General features: G+C 42.5%; 2 protein-coding genes across 2 annotated transcripts; one reads left to right on the forward strand and one right to left on the reverse strand.

The window, feature by feature from the left end:
- Positions 1-6,552: 6,552 nt before the first annotated feature.
- On the reverse strand, positions 6,553-7,602 carry LOC133011212 (proteasome subunit beta type-11-like). The gene is made up of 2 exons (XM_061078916.1): positions 7,057-7,602; positions 6,553-6,987 (listed from the first exon to the last, which is right to left on the reverse strand). Exons 1-2 carry the CDS (start codon positions 7,600-7,602, stop codon positions 6,553-6,555), a joined length of 981 nt encoding a protein of 326 aa, XP_060934899.1.
- Positions 7,603-8,441: 839 nt separating this feature from the next.
- Positions 8,442-19,959, forward strand: LOC133011213 (protein sel-1 homolog 3). Its single transcript, XM_061078917.1, has 24 exons — positions 8,442-8,498; positions 9,426-9,951; positions 10,066-10,192; positions 10,607-10,728; positions 10,908-11,023; positions 11,328-11,377; positions 11,558-11,681; positions 11,780-11,915; positions 12,073-12,213; positions 12,294-12,499; positions 12,599-12,778; positions 15,208-15,330; positions 15,503-15,643; positions 15,782-15,844; positions 15,926-16,102; positions 16,190-16,317; positions 16,669-16,752; positions 16,863-16,944; positions 17,167-17,242; positions 17,333-17,451; positions 17,636-17,757; positions 19,097-19,211; positions 19,448-19,511; positions 19,682-19,959. The coding sequence occupies exons 1-24, from the start codon at positions 8,442-8,444 to the stop codon at positions 19,957-19,959; spliced, it is 3,357 nt and encodes a 1,118-aa protein (XP_060934900.1).
- The last annotated feature ends 882 nt before the right edge of the window (positions 19,960-20,841 follow it).

The following is a 20,841-nucleotide window of genomic DNA, read 5'->3' on the forward strand; positions in this document are numbered from 1 at the left end:
TGAGTCAGATCGCGGCCATTGATCTTTGAAAACTTGATGTACTGAGAAGTGTCAGCAGCTTAGCAAGACAGAAAGTGTGTAATTGCAGTTTTTCCATCCACGCTCCACCTGCATTCATCACTGTGCCTTGCTAATTCCCGCGATGAATGTAAATTTTCCCACATCTGTTTTCACCTTTATGCACGCGTGGAGGCCCACATTATCACACACACAGATATGAACACGCACACACAGACACGGTGCAACAGCGCATGAGTCACGGGTGCACAGGGATGTGGTCGCTCCAACCCATTTAAATAAAGTTTTCATGCATGCACTACTCTTGAACAGATTTACAGTGAAGGAGCATTAGAAAAGATTTCCCTCCACACAACCAGCTATGCTCGGAAAATTAAAAGACCATAAATGACACGGAGCTCAGTGATAAACCTAAATCCTCTGGCCTCGTCTGATTGGAAAAATGTACAGTCAGACACGTGCATTGATTAATTTAGGTTCAAATAAGAGAGAGGAGCCATAATAATGCTCGGGGCTTTGATGGCCGTGTAGAAAACCAACCATAACATCTCCTGAGTGATATGCTACATATGAAAGGAGAGACACATAAAAATGAAACCAATGTTCTTTTTTGCACTTCAGATACTGACCTAGTTTCTGAAAAGCAGGCTGGAGAAAAGAGTCGATTTGAGAATTTGATCATAGACAATATTAAGTAATATCTTCTCCCTTTCTCTTTTCCTCTAGAGGAAACCCACCCTTGTTTTTTGTTCTGCACACCAATTACTCCAAGTCATCCATATGTAATGCTCCATGTTCAGCATCTACATCTGTTTGCCATCATCTCAAATCTAGCAAAAGACAAGAAGTGTTCCTTCAACACTTTTGTCTTCCCCAGCCATTGTGTAGCAGCTATAGACCGAGCTCAGCTTACATCTCTCTCTGCCAGCTTTGCTCCGAACCCTTGTTGCCAGCGGTACATGTCATTCACTGTTTGAAGTCTTTAGAGCACGAGTGGGTATGAGCTACAGCATGTGTGAAATATAAGGCAGGGATAGAGGATGAAAGCGTGAGGACGATTTGCTGTTGCTGGCTCAGAACGGAATGATGAGTGGTGACATAGCTCTAAATTGCAAATCGCTGTTTCAGTCTCACTTCACTCTGCACCGAGTCGCTTCACTGCAACAAGGCTATTTCATTTTTATTAAAAATAGCCTGTGCATGTCAGGCCTTTTACATAGGGAAAAAATGGAGATGGGAGACAGAGAAGCAGGGGAGGGGGTGGTGGTGCTGGAAGTGCTCTGGGTGGAGGAGGAGGAGGAGGAGGAGGAGAGGAGGGTGGGGAGGCTTTAACGTCCAGGCCGTGGACTGACTCTGCTCCATTTCAACATCCCTGGCCTCTCCCTACCTCTCCCATTCGTCTTAATGCATGCAGACTTCTCTCCGGCTGCTGAGCGCACACACGCGTGTGCACGAGAACCTCTTCAGAGTCCCTCCAGTGCATCAGACCTGCTCAGCACATCAGTCACCTCATTATTGTCAAGGTTTTAAACTCTCGAGGAGGCAACTTAACCTGAAGTGATGGGTCCACGCCACTGCAGAGGCCTGTGTGCTGCTGAGCAAGTGCATGGGCCGTGCTCGTGTCTGTCATGTGGAGATGCCCCCCGTTAGAAGGTGCTCTGTCTGTGAGAGTGTCAGAGCACTGCCTGCACGATAAGTCCTTCTGTCACATTACACTGTAAACACAGACAGGCATTATCATATTTCTCTAAGCTCCTGATGGCTCTATCTCACACACACACACACGCACACACGCACACGCACACACACACACACACACACACACAGACACACACACACAGACACACACGCACACGCACACGCACACGCACACGCACGCCCGCACGCACGCACGCACGCACACACACACACACACACACACACACACACACACACACACACACACACATCTGGACCTCTTATTAGCATATCTAGTAGAAAAACACTAAATAGCCCGGAGCGTGACCTTGTCTTGTTAGACTGAGCCAGAAAGATGATGCACATTAATGTGATTTACACACTCGGTCTAACTATTATAATGAATAGAACGTCCCAATTACTCCATGTTTTTATATATATATGAATACAGATAAATATATATGAAGGCTATGTAAACCTATGTAACGCTAACCCAGGTCCAGGTAGATATGTGCCCCCTGCTGCGTGAGGTGCAGGTGAGAGGCGCGCACCGAACACAAGCGTCGCGCACACGCACCACCTCTCTGTTAAATGAGAAAAGAAGGCAGCGCATTATTGTTAAAGTTTGGGTTATTGTTAATGTTATAGCTGTTATTCTTTGTTGTTATTAATACGGATCTCAGTTCACTCAGTTCAGCCCAGACCTGGCTCTAGAATATCACACGCACCCCGCAACATCTGTCCAGCGGTCACCAGCGTCACCAGCGAACAGCCTCACACTGACCGCGGATCAGCCGCGGAGCAAACTGAACGGTGAAGTACCGACAGGTCGGGAAGTTGCCTCGGCTGCGTAAAGAGCGGTGGCTTCAATAAACTCGTGAATCGCGAAGATGGAGAAGAAAAAAAGAAAGTGTTGGAGGAAGAGGAGGACGAGGAGTGAGGAGGATGAAGAAAAAGGAGGATGATGAGAAAGGAGGATGAGGAGAGAGGAGAGCTTACCGTGTGTCCTCCCGGTGTAACGGAGCTGAAATGATCCAACGTGGGGAACAACACATGCCGAGGTTCATCTGAGCTCAGGTCTGACCACTCAGCCCCACTCTCTCTCTCTCTCTCTCTCTCTCTCTCTCTCTCTCTCTCTCTCTCTCTCTCTCTCTCTCTCTCTCTCTCTCTCTCTCTCTCTCTCCTCCTCCTCCTCCCTTCCTCCCTCTCTCTCCCTCTCTTTCCTCTCTCTCCATCAGTGTTCTCATAAAAACAATACTCAGCCTACAGGATTGTGATCAGACACTCAGTCACTAACCCACACATTTGCTAACCATCCCATTTATTATCACATGCTTTAACCCCCCCCCAACCATGCAGTATGTTTTCTCGTTAGTCTGTATCATTTCCTTGAAGCCATGCAGTGTTTTGTAATCTGCTTATGTAGCTAGTCTGCACAATCCTCTTCAGTAGAAGTTATATTTTTTCCCCCCTTCCTCCTTAGAAGCTGCACCAGAAAATTGCTCCTGGAGGATGCATTAAGAGATGAAATTGCACCACTGGTTTTCTCCCAGCTGCCTAACACATGTCTAAAATGTATGACTGTAATTACCTCCCACTCCTCATTTCCACTTTGATTGCATACACTCATCGTGTGAGTTGAATAGATTGGTCATGACGTGAATCATTTTTCTTGGAGAATAAAGGAACAGTTTGATACATGGCCCATTGGGGTAATTAAGTCGCCCATTAAGTTTCGACCTCAAGCACATTTCATAACTGATTTTAATTCTCTGTCTTCGAAACAATTATTCAAACAAGACACTTTTACATATTTGATCAAATACGTCGAACATACTTTGAGCTCAATGCTCTTACAAACAGTCATTCATCTAAGTGCAGGCGGGCTTTGTACATCAGTGTTTCTTGATCTTTCTTAAGTTCTGGTTTTCTCCAGTTGAAGATTGAGAGTGAACGTGTTAGTCATACAGCTAGAAGCTAACTCGCAACCCTAAGGTCACTCCTCAGATGTCTTGCGCCCAGCTGTGTATGGAGGCTTATTAAAGCAAAAACTATACCATGCCAGCACAATACAAAACCCGAGCAGTAATTAGATGACTCAGGATTTGAGAGCACATCGGGACAAGGGATGGATTTGCAGGTGCAAGACAGTGAGAGACGAGTGTCAAGGAATTGTTCGCGCATTTTCAGGCTGATATGATTCAAATGTCTATGGAAAATATCTAGAAAAAAGGGGAGTGTTTGAGAGTTTGGTGTGATTTGGAATTGTGATACCTTCAATATAAATAAAGTTGGATTAAACAGCCAAACAGCACAGCAGCAACTGACAGCAGGGGTCGGCAACTAGCAGCCCGTCAGCAATTACATCTGTCCCACTAGATCATTGTAATAATTTGATTATTTTTATTTCACCATATAGGACTAACACAGACATTCACAGGAGAAGCAGGTGCTGATCTCTGTCTTGGCAGCAACGGAATTACTTCCTGTTTAGCAATTTGCATACAATTTAAATGCGCAACTCTCATTGTTTTGCCTAAGTGCTGCATGGGGGGAAAATACAGAGGATTTATTTGGTCTGAACATTGTGTCTTTTGGTTAACATTCGGTTTCATTTGATTAAAAACACAAACTGTAAAATCTTCATCGCAGATAAACCAGATAGGATGAACAAAGTTTTCTCACTTCACTCTGCACCATAGACTGTTTATTCGTCCTGCACACAAACAATAAAAAGTTACAGTATATTGTAGAAATGTTGGAGGAGGACTCACTAATGACAAATTATCCCTTTGAAGTAGCTCCAGAGCATCAACACAGGACAAGAGAACAGAACATTCCAAACAGGCAGGTCCAGGCACTGCACTGGTTTAAGACAAACAGAGAGAAAACAGATGTATTGATGTCTCTTAGAAACCAGGGTGTGTGACATTTCCCTTCTTGGTCCAATCCGCTGGAGTTTTTTCTGCTCTCAGCTGGAGTTCCCATGTGAGGAGTGGAAATTGAACAAAAAGCCAAGGAACCCCCACTGCTCGCTCAAATCTTTAGTCAAGGTTCGCCTTGGAGGCTCAAAACTTTGATTCAATACTTCTCTCAGAACTTGTTCTGTTACTTACAAGTCTGGCTCTGCAAGCTTGGTGTGGACCACCAAACTGGTTTCCACATTTTGTTTTGGTTTTGCTCGCTCATTAATTCAGTCCTTAATGAACTTCCGTAGATGGGAATTATGGATGAGGTTGGGGAGGAAGGGAGGCTTTCCTCTCTCACAGCTGCAGTCAATCACACATTAGGTTAGGTTTGAGGAGACACTCAGCTCTCTGAGTGTCTCCTCACACATCGTCATGCAAGCCTGCGTGTAATTTATCTTACAGATAATAACACATTTATGTATGCTCAATGCGGTACAGTACAGTGTACTCACACATTAGCCTAAAACACTATTATAATATAGGTAAAATAATTTAACGTAAGCAACTTTTTAAAATTATATAAAACCACACCCATATACCGGATTACACAGCCTGTGTTTAACCAGTGGCGTTTGTACAAGGTAGGCAAAGCAGGCAATTTCCTGGGGCCCTGAGATGAGAAGAGGCCTGACTAAATTAGTCCACAGCAACACAACATTTCAGAGAACAACATTGTATTCTGATCGACTATGCAGGATTGTTGAAGAACATCCCATGCCAATGACATTATTCCAAAAGCTTTGATATTTTAGAGGGTTGGTTACAGACTAGAACATCGACATGTGTTTGCATGACGTGTTGGGGATGGTGCTGGAGGTTCGTTGTCAAATGTGACTTCACTACTTTAGTATTCTTTGTGAGTATGCACAGTATGCACTACCAAAGGAATTCTGTAAAGGTTGGAAAGATGTGGTTTGATTACGGTCTGGCACTGAAATGTGGTGCAAGGCAGGCCCCAGTTGTCCCTTGAAACACCACACTTTGCTTTCTTCATCCATGATTCAGGACTGATCAGCATTGAGGGCGAACAGCTCTTTACCTTTTGCACTAATATCCTTTTGGACTGTCATAGTCACTTGAATGATTAGCAGTATGCATAATTTACTACCACACTGCTCATACAGAACGGAACAAGCAAGATCAGCAGACTTTCATGTGTTCATTAATTTACTGACGTGTCGAAGAAACTTCAGAAGTATTCTGACAGCAGACACAAATAACCTTTTAACTCCATCCTGGCTATTGCCACAGCTAAATATGTTCCCTGCAGCAATACATTACGAGCATCCGCCCCCAGATATGTAGAGTTTTTGGACGACTCTAGTCCCTTTCTTCTGTGTCTCTTTTTGAACGACAAAAACAAGCACGGGTAAGTGATTCTCTTACATCCTTTGAATGATTCATAATATTTGCCAGCAGTATGCTGTTAAACATTTACATCTACTCATTTTATAGAGGCAATTATCTAAAGCTATATTATAGATAATGAAAGAGGCAAAACAACTCTTCCGTAGGACAGAGGCTTGGAGATTAAGTGCACGCTAAGTGTTAGTTAGGTATCTGAGAGGTGTTGAGAGGAGATGAGGCGCTCTTACAAAAGATGAGGTTCTTGAAGACAGAGGGGGACGCCCCTGCTCTGATATTATTTTTTAGCTCGTTGCACCATCAGGGAATCACAAGCTGTTAGAATAACCTACATTTTATTATCAGCACAGATAAATCATCAGCTGTTTATTAGAGGGAACAATATGCATGCCCAAACAATTTGAAAAATATGCAACTGCCTGTCCTTTTCACTAATTTAGTATCTGCTGCAGAGCTGCCGTCACGTCTCTCCAAAACACTCCTACACGTTCGCCTTTCTTTTCTCGTGCCATTTTTGTTTGTTTCATGTTTCCTCAGACAAAGTCACGATCTGTGTCATCCCTCGCTCTCGTCTTTCCTTTTCTCTGTAATATTCCTCTTTCAAATCCTCCCTGCTCCTGCGAATCCATCCTTTTGAGGAGATGTGATAGATATCTACATGGTTTCCTGAGTATGCATCCCTGTGTGTGGCTCTGTACACAGCCTCTCGGGCGATTGAAGTGGCCTCATCCAGTGTCAATTCCCATTTAACTCCTTGGTCCAGAACTGAGATGGCGTAAGGCGATCCCGAGCCCACAGAGAAGAGATTTCCCTGCAGGCGAGTGCCGTCACTGCACACATAGAACATACAGGGTCCAGAGCCTTTTCTTTTCTCTCTAGCTAAGTGCTGTTGACCACCAACAGATGAAAAAGAGCTCTGAGTCTTTTCAAGACTGGGGTCTACAGATTTTTCTATTTTCTTTGTTGGTTCTGTGCAACCACCAGGATCAGTCTTTGTGCCTCCAGTGTCATCCTGGTGTCCATGGACTTCTCCATCCCACCCACACAGAATGGCTGCAACACACAGCTCAGTTCCCTTAAATGGGTGAAGCATGTGTGACAGCAGTTTGGCAGCTCCGCTCGTGGACAACCGTCGGCCGTGGCGGAGTTGGTAAAGCCGCAGTTCTCGAGACAGAATCCGTTTCCAAAGGGCGCAGTCGGCCGAAGTTCCCGAGGTGGTGCTCACCATGTGACTGTGAATGGGCAGGATCTTCTGGGCGGCTGGGCCCTCCACGTACCCAGCGCAACTGGAGCGAGTGTCTGCTGCAGCCAACAGGCCACCCTGAAATATGAAAGCTAGGGTGGTGGTTCCATGAGAAATAGGAAAAGGCAAAGAAACAGGCTGAGGGGACGAAAGAAGAGGATTTTCTGGCAGGGAGAGGGATGGCAGGGTGACATCCTGAGATAAGGGAGTGCTGGAGCTCTGGATGCTGCTGATCTGCCCAAACTGTATTGGACTTTTATCTAGGTACTCTGCAACTGGTATGTAGAAATTAAACAGACTTGTGCTATTGCTGCAGGGCAAACCTCTCATATAGTTGAATCCAGTCTTCTTTCCAAAAGGACATCGAGCGGTAACTCTATCCAGAGAGATGTCCTGGAAATCACATATATCCTGTAAAGCCATTGAAAATAATGACTTTATTCCTTCGAAAAAAGTATTTGGAATCAAGTTAAATCTGAAATATTCTTATTAGCTGTCTGACAAAGGTTTTAATAACATCTGGAGTGGAAGCTAATGTCTCTTTTGGCAGCAGTCACCCTTTATATAGACAACAAGACCGCTCTCACCTATATATGGTCATCTGAAACAGCCCATCAGCAACAGTTACCAATGCCTCATTCAGCAGACTTTGAAGTGTAAACTGTCAGTAGCCCACGGGTAATTAATTTTTGGCTGTGATATCAGGTTGTTTTTCAGATCAGATTTCTTCAAAGTCTTTCGTGGGTGTAGGCAAAAAAAGGACGTGGGGTGACGGCAAAGCCTTGGGTCGAGCACATCAAATTAAGTTAGACTCTGAGCTTTGATGCATCATTGCTCAAAGTTCCCTAATAGAATATGAAATCAAATAAATCAAACAGCATTTTTGTCAAACGGCAGAGGTACGTTTGCTCCGGCCTTTTTTGGTGTTGTGATGTAGGTAGCCCTTTAAATGCAACTCATGCACGCAGATGAACCTGCACCACCAGAATATCCTGTAATCCTACATCACACAGGGTGTATGCCGTGTGCTGAGCCAGTCTGTAAACTAGGCTACTGAGTGTCGAGCACTGACAGAACCAAGTTTATTTCACACAGACCTTTTTTTGTATTAATCAAATTAACTCAGGGATGCCATATTTATTCTCATACTTTAAGCCAAACGACTCAAAATGAATGTGTTGCATGCCTTCATGTTTGGATTTGTCTTCACTGCTGCTATTACAATGGTAAGAGACTCATAACATTACATATTATGCTTTACCATATCACTTGTTGAATATGACTCTTGGTCATTTATATGAACAGTGGATGAGGTTATGTCTCCTTGTAAGCAAATACATTTTATATTTTTGAAACAAAAATAATATATATATACAGTGTATGTGACGATATGAAAACAATGCAATGTAAAGAATCTGAAAATGTTTGTTCATAGTGATGAACATACAGAGAATTAACATATAAATTAACAGCTCCCCCACAGCTTCACTGAGCTCTAAAAGTAAGTTTCAGATCATAAAGCTGCCCGGACATTGGCAGCCTTATTGTTTTGATTCACACCTCTAGCTCTCATAGTGGCAATTAGTCCAACAACAGGCAGCTATTTGCATACAACTCTACAACAAACTACTCTGAGTAAAATCAGTCAACAAACATATAGTGGAGCAAAAGATCAACGTATTTTAATCAGGAGTTGGTGGAAACCAAAACAGAGCTGAAAGACAGTAAAACCTGGATTCAAATTTGTAATGATGTCAGAAACATGACTTAAAATAAATGCCCTCTCATAATGGCCACTGTTAACTAAAATGTTATTTGCTCCATCTCATTCAGCTCTTATACTTTTGGGATTCAAATGTTGGTTGGAGCCAAGTTTTCCACCACCTACTTGTATTTTGCTTTATGGCAGCCTTTAGGAGGATGTGTGACAAATATACTGCCTACTATTTTGGGATCTTTGGGGATATCTGAATACAATACTTCTTTAAGACCATTGAATACATGCTTCCATACATCATTCTTAAAACTCGTGGATGACCAAAAAGTTCATGCAAAGCGAGTGACGTTTGTCTTAAAAATACACTCTGTCAAAAACATTTATGTTTCCCGTCTGACTGACCCAATTTTATTTATGTATCTTCTACTTCACCCAGGGAGAGTGTGTGTTACAAGCCATTTCACCGGAGAGCGATGAGAGCCTGCCTGGCAATTTCATAGGGTTTAAGTCAGCCCCTGACAAAGTGGAAGATGGCTCAGTCGTCCTTGTGCGGTATCGATGCCTCAGGCCATGTCAGCTGGCAGTGGAGGTGGTGGTCTCCACATCAAGGAAGACAGATTTAGTGGTCTTCAGAAGGAAATGGATCAGCGGCCGACTCGGAGTCTACAGGATCCACCAGGTGCAGCTCAGACTGCCTCCATCCATCTTGTATCGGGCCGACTTTTTCAACCGGAATGTTTTGGAGGTTGATAATGCGACTGTTCGTGCTTGGCTAGTTCATCTGAAAAATGGCACCGTACCCAGGAGACACCGTGACTCAATGTTAAGTATTAATAAAGTGCTGGAGATAACGCCACTCTCAGAGCGGCCGGCTAAGCCTCCCACAGAGTCTTTGTCATGGTTTGCTCAACTGATGTGGCAAATGACCAGAGACAGGACCAGTCCGTGTCCACATGAGTCAGGTCAGAAGCTTAATCACATGACTTTCTTGTTTCTTCCATGTCACATCTATAATATTGCATCGTTTAAAAGTAAAATACTTGTATTCAATCTTTTGCTGTTCTGCTGGTTCATAGACATCATTGAGGTTCTGAAGTTTCCCCTGGCAAGCACTGGTGAGATCTTCGGAATGGTCCGCAGGTTCCAGCCTTTCATGGACGAAGCCCTGGAGAGAGGCCGTCTTCATGCTGTGACACAGCCCAGGTTGAACCTCAAGCTCCCCACACTGATTTAGTTTCTTCCAGTTGAAGATTGTATGAATGTATGAAAAACTGGAAAATAGCAGATGATTTAGATGTTAAATGTTAGGATATACTCAGTCAGTGGTTTGTGTTATTATCAGCAGATTGACATGCCACAGGTCAGTGATTGTTTCCTTTCCGTGCAGACAGCTGTTAAAACACACTCCACTTTTGGTTTGACTTCACTTTCACTGTCAAGTTTAATGACTTTATAAGCATCATGACGCCTCTTCACCAGAGCATATAAGCGTTTTATTTATGGTCCATAACAAAGAGCAAGGTCAGTAATTTTCAGACAGCGCAGCGTTTTAGATTCAAACTTTTCACTTCAGCGACCAAAGAAATGATTTGTCATATTTTCCCGCTTGGTTTTCAGCGTCACCATATCTGTGTGGATCTACCTACTGAGACGGTGTCACAACAGCCTCTGTGGGATCATCCATCATCTCGATAGGAGAAATAAATACGACTCTGTTCTGATGATGCTTACAGACGCAGGTGGGTCACGGCAGCTTGTGTGTACACCTGATACCAGTCCAGGGGATTAGACGGTGGTATCACAGGATGATTGTAAGCGATGATGTGTGTTTTGTGAGGCTGTGGAACAGACTGTGCTATGTATTAATAAAGAGCTCTGGATCTCATGTGGTGAAATGACTGTCATGTCTCCTGTGTAGGGGACATAATAATTCAAGCCCGTTTGACAACAGGAGAAGAAGAAGCTTTCAAAGCCAGTGTTACGTTGCCCCTGAGGAAATGGATTAGATTAGACTGCTCCATACAGGACTCAAAGGTACGGGACCTCATTGTGTGCCCCGGGGTGGTGGGTTAAAGCACAGAAATTAAAATGGCTCGGGGGAACATGTTATAGTCGCCCGTTCTCTTCTGAGTCTCATTTGGTGCCAAGGCTTTGCAGTGTTTGATTCCTTTTTGGAACAGCTGTAAGATCCTGAAAGATGGTTCCTTTCCAGCTGGGAAACTCCAGGCGATTTCAGTGTCTGCTGCAAATTTGAAGTCTTTCACAGCTGAGTAGGTTCTTTTCTTTCTTTTTTTCGCACATTGCTGAGAACTCATGCTTTATTATGTCTGGCTTCCAGGTGCTGCTGTATGTATCGTGGGATGATGAAACCCAAAGACATGTTTATGAGTAAGAAGTTTTATGGATTCCTATTTAAATTCTTTATGTCATTTTTTTCTCTCCAGGAAATAAGCAAAACACAACCTTGCAAAGCAGCCATTTGGTCTGTTGCTGCAATAGAACAGGGATGACTAACACCTGCCCAGTGATCATGACATTCTGGTTTAAGCGGTTTTCACTTTCTTACAGTTTTTCTGACAGTGTCCATTATGATGACACTGAAGGATACTTTGTGATCGGAGGAAGCAAATTCCTGCCAGGCATCCACGGGTATTTTGGGCCGATCAAATACTACCGTTTTGGAACTGAAGAGGTAAAGTGCCCGCTCGCTTATCACAAGTCAGGTATCATTGTTTTCTTGTTTTATTGATTGTAACCCCAGTGTGAAATGCAATTTTATTCATATCGCAGATAAAAAACCCACTTCACCTCAAGACATTGCAGGAGCTGGATAAGACTCATCGCGAGTGTCAGGAAATCAAAGCATTCACAAAAGCTTTTCTGAAAGAAGTAACAGAGAGTCACAACTTGTCAACAAACAGCAAAGGTGAAATATTGTTTTGACAAGTCCTTTAAATCAACAACTGTTCTACAGGGAGCGACCTTTCACTGATCTAATATCAAGCGTGTCAAAACTACTACCGTGCACCTATTGCATACGGGAAGACCAGTGTTGACAGATTTCTCTTTGGTTTTTATTTCAGCTGTCTGCACCCCTCACTTCATAAGACTCTGGGCTCAGTCTGGTGAAAAAACCTGCTCACAAACATGGACCTGGGAAACACCACTTAAATACAGCTCGCTTTTCCATCTCTTGCAAACAAAAGAGGAGCAAGTCAGAACAGGTGTTTTGAATTGGCTGCACTCTGTATAATCATATATAAAGGATGTATGATAAAACTCACCCAACTGTTATTTTCTGTAGGATCTTTGGACATGAAGGGCCTCAGGACGACTTTGTTTCAAGAGGCAGTCGCTGCAATGTTCACTGCGGATCAGACACAGATCAAAATTAAATCTAAACACATGTCCTTGCTACAAGCGTCCTCCTGCTTTGGAAATCCCCAAGCGTCACTCTTGTTGGCCTCCATCCACCTCTCTGGCCTCGGACATCCAGTTGACCACAACCAGGTAGTGAGAGTTTTCCCTGTACTTTCATTGTTCATTTACAGCTAAAGTCTTATTGCTTCTGTCATGATGGCTGATGATATTGACTCCTGTGTGTTTCAGGGTCATGTCTATAGTTTGATCGGTGCATCAGGGGACGGCCGCTTCGCCCTGATGCATGCAGGGTACAAACACACACAAGGCATTGATGGCTTTCCGAAAGACTTGGACATGGCTTATAGCTATTACTCCAATGCTGGTGTACAGAGCCATTCTGACACGGCGTACATGCATGAAGATAAGGTGTGTTTAAATTACTGGAATCATTGAAGGATGTATTATTTTTAGCCATCCTAGTGGCATTGCCCATCCACCATTTTGGTTCTGGAGGAAGGACTAAAAAGGACTAAACATGTCATCACTAGGTCAAAACTTGTTTTCAGCTAATCAGCAAGTTACTATGCTGAGACACCGAACTAAGATGGCAAACAGGTTTAACTTTGTATGTGATCTACATAAGCATCCAGGTTTGCCAATCAATCAATCAATCAATCAATCAATCAATCAATCAATCAATCAAATTTGAACGCTGGTAGAATCCATAGACTGTATGCTGAGATTGACAACGCTTTTCCACATTCTCCCACTGTTCAGAAATAATGTCAAAATGTCCCGGATACAAACGCTGCCATCTTTCGCGAATTAAGTGTTTTGGAGTCTGCGCAGTAACAGTTGGACGAGGTCCTGCTGATACACAGGGACGACCAACTGAAAGCCAATCTTAGCTTTCATGTGATTTATTCCCGGTTTTATAGCATCACATAATTATTATATTATTATTATTATTATTATAATAATATTATTATTATTACAGAAAACATAGCATTTTGACATACAGTGTAATAAGAACTACTTTAAATGACAGAGACCATTTTGATAAAAAATGTATGTGTATTTTGACTTTTTAGTTTAGTTCATATCCCATTCACGAACAGAGAAGAGGCGGGATTTATGACCTATTCTTCAGCCAGCCACCAGGTGGTGATTGAGACACTCTGACTTCACTAGTCACCAGAACCAAGACAGCTGTTTCCCTTTTTCTTGTCTTTACAATGAGTTAAGCTCAGTGGCTGCTGGCTGCAGTTTCAAATTCAACGTGCAGAAACTTCAAAGTCGAGGTAATGTTTGCTGTATGTACAGTATAATAAGGCAAACAAATGCATACATACAAACATGGAAATACTCATCGAGTACACATGTGCAAGAATATAACAACAGTGATATGTAAATGGTCTGGCTCCAAAATAAGATTTAATAGTGTCTTTGTTAATCCAGCCGGTTGGATCAGACTTAGTCTTAAATCTTAATTGTAAATGTAAATGAGGTAGTCGTTCTGATGAAAAGACGAGTGAGGTCTGAGACTTCATGTTTATTCTTGGAATATTTATATTAGTATCATCTAAAGCATAGAAGGTTGTGAGAATGACAGAAATACTTTGAATTGACAACCAGCAGTGCACAGAGAAGTCAGCTATGGTCGAGTTCAGCAGTTGAACTTCTAGCTGTGACATTTGGATCAACCTATCAACTCTGTGAGGACCAGGGCAGATGACAGTACAACAATTTATGTCCAATCCCAGTGAAGCCCTGAAGAATCCATTTGATCAGCTTCTCACTTTTAGCATTTGGATCCTACGTGAACAACTAAGTGTTCTATCAAAGTCTCTTCTGTTGATTTTAGCTCTTCAGACTGGTTTGCTCTGGGTGAGACTCAGTTGGAACAATGCCCTCATACAAACAGGCTTTGACGTCATGTGTTATTATACCACACCCACACAGACAGTCCTGATGAATCAGATTTGTTGAGTCATAAGCTGTAAATAGATTAAACCTAACCCAAGCTAATGGTAACAGGAGCAATAGCACTAATAGTGATGATTTAGAAATAAATAGAATGGCTCTCAGTTCAGTACTTAACTGCGCTGAGGCACCAAAGTCCCCTTAAATACAATCAAGCTGTATAGATATCAGTTCCCTACATATGAACAACAATTCCCTTAAATCATCCCAGAACATCCACTACCAGTTTCTGCCTCATGCAACCAAAGCAGATATGTTGGCAAACAAACAGAAAACAATGATTTTACTATATTTTTTACCTTGAGGATGGAGATGCGGCTACAGAAAGATCTTCAAACACTACAACCATGAATAATTTATCTACTGAGATTTCTTCAAATCTGATCTAAACTCAAAATTAAAGAAGAGAGAACATATTTAGAATGTGTGACTGATCAAAGACATAATATTCCATTTTTTTCCACTTGTGATCATGTTATCAAAGATGCTCAAGCTATTGGGAGCCTCACCAACATTGAGCCTCACCAAATGTTGGAAAATTACAAAAAGACATACAAGCACAGTGGCGACCAGTTCACATGTTTTTAGACATTCTATTTGTTAAAAAATAGTTTTGATTACTTAATGTATCCAGTCCAATTAAACAAGGTGATGCACTTTGACGATGGTTGTGTGTGTTCATGGCCTGGTAGCCAGACCTATGTTTATTTATTTCCTTTCCTATAGCATTGTGAGGCTAGACAGTGGGACCCATTGACTATAGTCTTTAAAAAACATTTACAGATTTGTTTTCACGAGGGCTAGCCGGGATGTTGTCATTTTACAGCAGGGGCCTTTACAGGGTTAATAAGTCTGTTTGTTTCTTCTAAAAGCAATACTTCCTTGAACACATCTATCTCAACAACCAAGAGGATTTAGACGGCATGACACATGAGACGAGTGACGACTTTCAGTTTCTGAAATTCGAGGCAGAGAGGGGGCACGCAGAATCTCAGGTACGTGTGGTATTTTTTGTGGACTTTTGTAAAGATGAACCGTTCAAATAGATGGACGGATACCTTAAGAAGATGCATAAACCCCTTACAAAGAGTTGAATCCGACTTTTATTTCTCCCCTGTGATCAGTCACGGAGGCAGTTTTGGTACTAACAAAAACGACTATCTTTAGGGACACCTGGGAACAATGCTATACTGGGGACAGAACGGAGTCTCAAAAGACATAGTGAGTGCAGCGAAGTGGTTGCACAGAAGCTCTATGCAAATGAAGGATCCCGTGGCGATGTACGACTACTCCATCCTACTGATGAAGGTGCTATAACATTATAAAGACTCAACCTGTTTTATGATGGAACGCTGGGTTTTTTATTGTGTGTATATATGTGTGTGTGTGTGTGTGTGTGTGTGCTTTGACAGTTATTGATTCACGGATTGATGTTGATTCCCTCAGGGCCTGGGAGTGAAAAAAAACCTCACCCGAGCTCTTCAGCTTATGAAGAAAGCTGCAGCGATGGTATGTGTGTGTAGTAATCAATCCGTGTGTTTACATCATGAGCCGTTGATATGAAAACTGTTGTCTGCTTCCTTACTTCAGGGCTCAACTGAGGCCTTGAATGGTTTGGGCTGGTACCATGGGATCATACTGGGCGACCACGAAGGCGCGGTGAAATACTTTGAGAAAGCTGCGCAAAATGGGAGTGTTGATGGCATGTACAACCTGGGACTTTATCATCTCAGCGGGAAAAACCCACGCATCCCATGGAGGAATGAGGTTCGAGTCTGCCACTGTGTCAAAATGTTATTTCAAAACTGATATAGTGTGACTGATGAGCTGATGTATTTTCTATATGATTCACAGACAGCTGCTTTCCAGTACTTTGTGAACGCGTCTCGCTTTGGTCACGTTGCTGCATCGGTGGAGGCAGCTTGGTATCTTTCGACAGGAAGCCTGGGAGGGGTGTCTCAGGATGCAGAGAGGGCTGTGATGTAAGAGGCTTTCATTAGCTTGGTGTAGAAAGCTTTGTTATGGGCTGTTTCACTGTAGCCTGCAGCTCAATGGCATCTCATTTCAATGACAGTGGCTAATTCAAGGTCAGAACCCACTATTTGCATATCTAAAAATACAAGCCACTGTCGCTGCATTATTGTCTTGCTCAGAGGAATATGTACCAATGTTCCTCTGGTATCTTATGAATTTAAAGAGGCTCCTGTAGCAGCTGTAGGGGCTTTTTTTAGACTGACCTCAAGGAATCAGAAGCTATTTTTAGATCATATATTTTCCGTTTTTTGTGGCGTAAATTATATTCCATAATTCATTCATCCTCACCCTCCCTGCAGAATGCTAAAAAAGGTCTGTGAACGGAACGGACACCTTGGATTTATGATCAGAGAGGCTCTGCAGGCCTACCTCCAGGGCTCCAGGTCGGGACATTCATTTCAATTACTTTTCACTTGTCTTCATTTAATCATGTCATCTGGTCTTTATTGTTTGTCCCGGCTTCTTCACACAAGTGTTATTGTGTTGCCAACAGGCAGGAAGCATTTGTGAAGTACGTCTTGGCAGCTGAAACTGGTCTGGGTTTGGCCCAGAGCAACGCTGCACACCTGTGTGAGGTATGTTTCTCTGCTGGTAACCCTTTGTGTCCGGCCTCCTCGTCCAACTGGATGTTGAGCAAAATTCTGAAATCAATGTCGAAGGTCTGAAGTTCTTCTATTCCAGTCACATACCAATAGAAGAAAACCAAATCTGGGGGAAAATTATTAGCGGTTGACAAAATAACCGTCATCAATGCTGTGTTCTCTCTCTCCCCCTGCAATCATTCTACCAAAACACAGGAACTGGATCTCAGTTATGATTGTCAGTGGAGATATCATAACTTCTCTATATTAAACTATAATTCCCATCCGTCTGGTGAGTTCCTCTCATTTCATTTGGCTTTAACCTCCTCCTTCTCTCTGTCAATCTGTTCAATGAACAGCAAGTATTTATCATCTTTTATAGCTCTGCTGAAAATGGGAGACTACTATTACTATTCCTCCGGCGCCCCAGAAGACTCATTATCCTTGGTTGGTCAGGCGCTATCGATGTACAGCAGAGCAGCTCTCGCGGGCAGCCCTCAGGTGACAGATTTACTGGGGCTGTAATCTCATCACCCTATGATAAACTTAATTAAAGTTCGACGGGCTCAGGCAAACGGCAATAAAAAACACAAACAGAATTATACGGTGTTATTATGTATCAGACCTTCTCAGTGAATTACTCATCAGCCTGCTGTTCTTCTTTTATTTTTGCATCGACTCACAGGGAATGTACAACTTGGGGATTTTGGCACAACAAGGGCACGCTCTTCCACAGAGCGTCCGCGGCATGTTCAACGTGACACACTATGATGAGGACGACATTGTGGTGGAGAAGGTGTTAAGAAGGTGCTTTTTTAAGAAGAAAATTCCTAATAGGACACATATTTGTGGGTTATGACACATTGTGCAATAACCCAAGGTTGTTTATAGTTCCTAGCAGTGATGATAGTAGCATTTTAACAGCAATATGTTGGTGATATATTTGATAGGACCTGTCTAGGGAGTAGTGTAGGTGTAGTATTAGTGTTTTTCAGAGGTGGATGGAGTTTTATGCTTCAGCAGTTGAACATTTCATGAAATAGCTTCTATTTGACTGTTTAATGAGTAAATAGACAACCAGCAACCGATTAGTTGAGCTAGAAACAGTAAAAGGCCAAAATGATTTTAAATTGTCGTTACATTTTTTATTCTTTGTATAAATAAACAAGACATTCCTTTTTACATTTAAAAAAAATCTTTTGGAAGGAGCTATGCTAGCTGTTTCCCCATATTTCGAGTTGTTGTGGTTGGCTGTGCTCACTGCCTGCTGGCTGTGTTTTGTCAGTTTGTGATATGTAAGGGAATAAGGGGGAAAGCCAAACCCTTGAAAGCAAGGTTGCCAAAAAAAAACATCCCTGCTAATACCCTGCCAATTTCGACATCCACTCACTGTCATCTCCCCGTCCCCTAGAGACAGAGGGCTGTGAGTGCAGGTAGAGAATCTGTGAGCATCATGTATTAGTGCTGCAGAGTAAACCATGGGATCACACTCATTGCCCACACACACACACACACACACACGACGGTGAAGACAATTCCCTGCTGCGCGCAGGGTAATGAAGTATGACTGAGAACCTTTTAGAATTAACAAACATCTCTCGCAGTTGAAAATCGATTTATACACAGCAGTGGTCTATAGTCATCTCATTACAACAACGTAATACGACAACTATCTTAAATTGAATATCTAAGGCTCTGTTCTCTTTCTGTTTTGCCTACTGTACAATTCTCAGCAGAAAGTAAACTGAAAACAGGAGAGAATTCTGCCCTAATAAACCGACCCGCTGCACTGATGTTTTAGGTGTATCTGGTTGCTTTAATACGTAGTTAAATTTAATGGTTAGACAGAAAGATAAAATGGAATGCAGGAAAATGGAAACCTTTGGGAGGCATATACAAAATTAACAAATTGCAGAGGACTACTGTTTCCTATGCAGAAATGGAATATGTAGGACAACAATATTCACTCTTGGCAATAAAGTGCATATTTACTAAAACGTCACTTGGAAAAGCCAGTTCTAAAATGTGTCTATGCTGCAATTGCACTTATGGATATAATCCCTTCAGTGATGTTATGTCAGCAACAATATGAAGGGCTGACATCACTGTGATTGTATGTAACACAGTTTTTATTGCTTCTCCTTAGATGTGTGGAGAGTGAGCATGAAGACGCAGTAACACCCTGTTCTTTAGCTCTGCTCGGACTCCAGATGGGAAAAGCCTGGAGGAGAATGACTCAGAGCGGTGCACAGCTCCACTTGGTAAGCACAAGGAAATCAACTTTTACTCTTTGTAGTAAAAGAGATGTTCAAAGCACAGTAAGCTGCCCTCCTACAATATATATTGTCCTGCTTTGATAATTTGATCTACCTTTTAATAATTGAAATATGTATGTGTCTTACTCATCATGAATAAGACATTAAAGCCACTATAGACCGCTATTTTAAGAAAGAAAACTTTATCATTTATTTAAATCTTTATTCTTATTTCTCTATAGGCATATGCATCTCTTCTTTCTGTCTGCGTCCTTCTTGTCTTTATACCACTTCAGAGCTGTCTCGGTAAGTGATGACCCATGTGCATGTATTTACCACAAGATGGTGTCATTTTCCCACATATTGTTTTCCGGCCTCTTGCTCTGGCTTGCACAGCAAAAGAAAATCTATATAATCAGGGCTGACACAAATAGAGTCCTCACCTCTTCATCCTTTCAATCTGCAAATCAACACAGGACAAAGGGTTTCCGGTCGGCGTCCAGTCGCACTGAGGGCGAGGACTTCACCAGTCAGCCAAGAAGGTGTCAACTTGAATAGGGAGCAAGATGGCATCATGGGAGGAACCTATAGAGTGGTAGGGAATCTATGGCTTACTGTGCTGAATGGCGAGCAGTGGCTCCGAGAGACCAGCGATTTGGCCGTGACACTGTCGGGTGTGTGCCTGTGTGCTTTCTGGACCACATTCTTCTATCGTCTCCTAAGACATACAATACCCAGCGGAGTGACCCAGTAGCCACAGTCAAAGCCCCAGACACAACAAATTGTAACAACATACGTTAGCTGATGACTTAACGCAGCGGTCATGTGACACATTTGTGCTTTGGATGCATGTGAGTCATTTGAGGACGGGAAGGAGAGACGTGCTGATCAGAATGTGTGTGCTACTCTATCAGAGTTTTATAATGTTCCCCCAGTTACCATTTTTACATTGCTTTGTTTGTGGGAAATAAATAAAGACTTATTGTGCATTTAAATTGTTTGATGCGGAATCTGAACTACCGCTTATATTACATTACATTTCATTTAGCTGATGGTTTTATCCAAAGCGACTTACAAAAAGGGCATTCAACAATGAGGCACAAACCCAGAACAACACTAATCAAGAAAGTACTATTTCCTCAAGAAAGCCAAACTACAAAGTGCTATAAGTAAGTGCCATTGAAGTGCTACTGAATTATTATTTTGAACTTTTATTCAAGGTGTAGTGGGAAGAGGTGTGTTTTTAGTTTGTCTTGGGGATGTGGTGACAAGGAAGTAGAGTGAAGCGTCTGCTATGTAATGTTTAAATCCAATAAAAATATGTTTTTCGATGACGAATCATTAATTTATCTTGTGAAATGAACGTTATGATGGCTGCACATTTAAGGATCATCCTCAGTGATGGATGCGTAGGAAGAGCCGTGTTTTAATAGGTCAGCTATTAAGGCTTGTCCCTATCGCTGATGATAAGCGTCTCACAGGAGACTGGACATGCACCGACAGCATGCGGGGCACTTTAACATTTTGTCCAAGGCCAGAGCAATGGAATTACAGCAGTTATTGATTTAGTCTGGCCGGGCAGGTCTTCTTGATCGATATCTAAGATAAGACACTATCAGTTTTCGCTATCGCTATG

Source organism: Limanda limanda, chromosome 9, assembly GCF_963576545.1.
Source record: "Limanda limanda chromosome 9, fLimLim1.1, whole genome shotgun sequence".
Classification (NCBI taxonomy): Eukaryota; Metazoa; Chordata; class Actinopteri; order Pleuronectiformes; family Pleuronectidae; genus Limanda; species Limanda limanda.

Bases quoted from the DNA above. Each gene is read 5' to 3' on its own strand.
- LOC133011212 (XM_061078916.1), bottom strand. From the start codon at position 7,602: ATGAGAGGTTTGCCCTGCAGCAATAGCACAAGTCTGTTTAATTTCTAC. The intron at 6,988-7,056 runs GTCCATGGACAC...GAACCAACAAAG, and splicing joins TGTGTGGGTGGGATGGAGAA to AAAATAGAAAAATCTGTAGA.
- LOC133011213 (XM_061078917.1), top strand. From the start codon at position 8,442: ATGAATGTGTTGCATGCCTTCATGTTTGGATTTGTCTTCACTGCTGCT. The intron at 15,644-15,781 runs GTGCTATAACAT...TGATTCCCTCAG, and splicing joins ACTCCATCCTACTGATGAAG to GGCCTGGGAGTGAAAAAAAA. The intron at 19,512-19,681 runs GTAAGTGATGAC...AAATCAACACAG, and splicing joins ACCACTTCAGAGCTGTCTCG to GACAAAGGGTTTCCGGTCGG.